Here is a 2838-nt window from a genome sequence, read left to right on the forward strand (position 1 = left end):
ACGGTTCCTCCCTTTCTTCACCAATTTTTTTTCTTACATACATACACACTTACATACATACAAACCCTCCCCCTCTTACTCCCACTTATCTGGTTCGCACTATTCAATGCCAACCATATCTTCCATTCCCCTCGACCAAGGATCTCCTCCCTCTTCACATCTTCGTCATTCTCATCACCGTCTTCCTACCCAATCTTCTCTCTCTCCCATACCTGTCCCGGTCTCAACCTCCCCGGACGACTTCTCTTCTTCTACTCCCCCATCCGCCTCTTGTATTCTCACCTCCGCAACCCCCGCTGTTGTCGCTGCCCCCACGACCAGAACTTCCACCTTCACCAGCACTACCAGTTTCACTGGATCTGTAATTGGATCGATCTCGCGACGTAATCGCCGATCTTTCGCTGCCTTGGCCCGTGAAAAGACTTCAAACGCTTTTGCCAATTTCTCGGCCATTGGGGGTACCACCAACGCTACTCTACGTTCTTCAGCCTCGTCCGGAAGCTTGTCGAAACACTCGCGCAAGCCTTCCCAAGTCAGCGTCAGTGAAGCTGCAGGAGCCTCGCCGCTGACTCCACCATTATCGGACAGCAGCACGAACAGTGACCAATTGAGTAACACACCCATTGAGTCGCCCGCCAACCCGTTTTCCCCGGCTGTGGCCGAACAAGTCGAAAGGCGCCGTCAGACCCTTCAACACGTCCCATCTTTGGTAGGGCAACAGGCACAAGCCGTAATTCCGTCAAAAATGCATCAAACATCTTCAAGGCTATTGCGTATGACCGAAGATGATCGTCCTTTCACAAAGGTAGGATTTCTCGAAATACTTTTTCTTTTATTCTTTTATTTGATTATTTTTTGCCCCCTCATTCTGTCTGAAAATTCAAGGGGAAAATGATTACGGATAAGCCAACGCGCCTGAATATGGACCATTGTTAACGGGCTGACTTCTGCAGGATTTTATGGATCTGTTCTCGACATTGATGGTCAGCTTGAAACTGGATTCGCATCGCGTACGATTCACAAGATACGACCACTCATTTACGTCTGAAGAAGCAATCAACAATCTTGGATCCCTTAAATTTTCCCAGTCAAACCGCATGCCAGACCCTAAGGATCCTTCTCGAATTGTTACGACCACGACGACAACCACTTTCTCTATGGCCAAGGAAATGGCCCGCTCAGTGTGCCAACGGTTTGTCGACGCGAGGTTCATTGAGTCTGTTGATGGCAAAGCATCTCAATTCTTCCCATTGAAGGGTGCTTTGTATCAACTTACCCCCAAAGGTATTAATATCCTGCAGAGATTTTGCCAGAGGAACGGTATTACTGCACGCCATGTGATCGATGTGCTGGAATCCCCTCGTAATACTATGCAACTTGTCAACCTTGAGCGCGACTCTGAGACCGATAAACTGTCGCATGATCGTGCCACCATTGAGGTCATCTTTCGCCGGTTTGCTGGCCAAGACGGACCCAATGTCAAGAGCAGTATTTCCACCTCCGATTCGGATTCACTGAGCGATTATTCGAATGGTCTGGTTGGAGTGAAGATGGCCAAGGAACGTAAAATCAACGACAAGATTCTTATCAACACTTTTACTGGAAAAGCCGCGGTGGATTGGTTGATGGACTGTTCGACTACCATTGAACGCCGAGAAACTGTCCTCATCGCCGAGCTGTTCGTCAAATATGGGATGATCACAATGCTGCAGGAGGATAAGTTGATGCCTCTGCCGGACAACTCCATAGTTGGGTTTCAGCCCTCCAAGAACGCAATCTATGGCATCACGGAACGAGGCCAGCGGGTTTGTGGGTGGATTGCTCGGGACAAGTCTCGTGATACTACCGCTTACGACAGCCGCGGTATTCCAAAGGACTCGAACAACGCTCGGTTGAACCATATTCTTCATGATCCCGCCCTGAGACTTCTTTTCCGTGAATTTCTCCGCTATTCTTTGTGTGAGGAGAACCTCTCCTTCTACTTGGACGTTTCGGAGTTCACCGCAACATACCACAAGGCGGAGAAGGTTGGCACATTCAAGAAGTCTGACTCTGTTCGTGAGACTCTGGCTGCAGCATATGGTAAGCTCTCGGTTATCGTCTGACTTCAAGTGCAACCCATACTAACTGTTTAAAAGGTCTTTACAACGCCTTCCTGGCTCCCGGTTCTCCTTGTGAGCTCAATATTGACCACGCACTGCGCAACAGCTTGGCCAGTCGCATGACCAAGGCTGTAGGCGATGACGAATCAATGTTCAAGAGTCTCCAGGAAGTTGTGCACTTGTTTGAGATGGCGCAGACATCTGTTTTCAAGTTGATGTCAAGTGTGAGTATCTTTCCAACGCCTGAAGAGTTTCGCGTTTTGATCTCTAACCTCTCACAGGATTCGATTCCGAAGTTTTTGCGTGACCCTAAGTACTCTCATATTCTCCAGGAGCATGACGTCGAGTTGATCGGCGCCACAAGGTCTTATTCACCGACCCCAACCAACGTTCCGGAACGCTCGATGAGTCGCTCAGCTCGGTGATGACATTAGACTATACCGTGTACGTCGCGGTCGATTTGGAATTACGATTTTGAGCCGAACTACCCTACTCTGCGGTGGTACAGTACGCAGGGAAGGGCCTAAACTTGGCGTTCCACAGCCGAAGAGTTTGATCATACGTATATGACTCCGGTTCATGACCCTCGGACAATGTCCGAACTTCGAACGCTGCTCCAGCGGTTCCTTCGCTTGTCCACCACACGTTGACACGAACACTCCTCCGGTTCTACCATTATCTTTTCTCCACCCCTACTCAATGCACCTTTGAGCCGTTCCACTTCGGCGGCATGATT

At 49.4% G+C, this 2838-nt stretch overlaps 1 protein-coding gene across 1 annotated transcript; it reads left to right on the forward strand.

Moving 5' to 3' along the window:
• Positions 1-106: 106 nt before the first annotated feature.
• On the forward strand, positions 107-2595 carry flbA (developmental regulator FlbA; the record flags this gene model as incomplete). The annotated part of the gene is made up of 4 exons (XM_015556976.1): positions 107-805; positions 954-2082; positions 2139-2326; positions 2384-2595. The coding sequence occupies 4 exons, from the start codon at positions 107-109 to the stop codon at positions 2525-2527; spliced, it is 2160 nt and encodes a 719-aa protein (XP_015401012.1). The 3' UTR covers positions 2528-2595.
• Between the last annotated feature and the right edge of the window lie 243 nt (positions 2596-2838).

This window comes from Aspergillus nomiae (assembly GCF_001204775.2).
Source record: "Aspergillus nomiae NRRL 13137 chromosome Unknown contig00702, whole genome shotgun sequence".
Lineage (NCBI taxonomy): Eukaryota > Fungi > Ascomycota > Eurotiomycetes > Eurotiales > Aspergillaceae > Aspergillus > Aspergillus nomiae.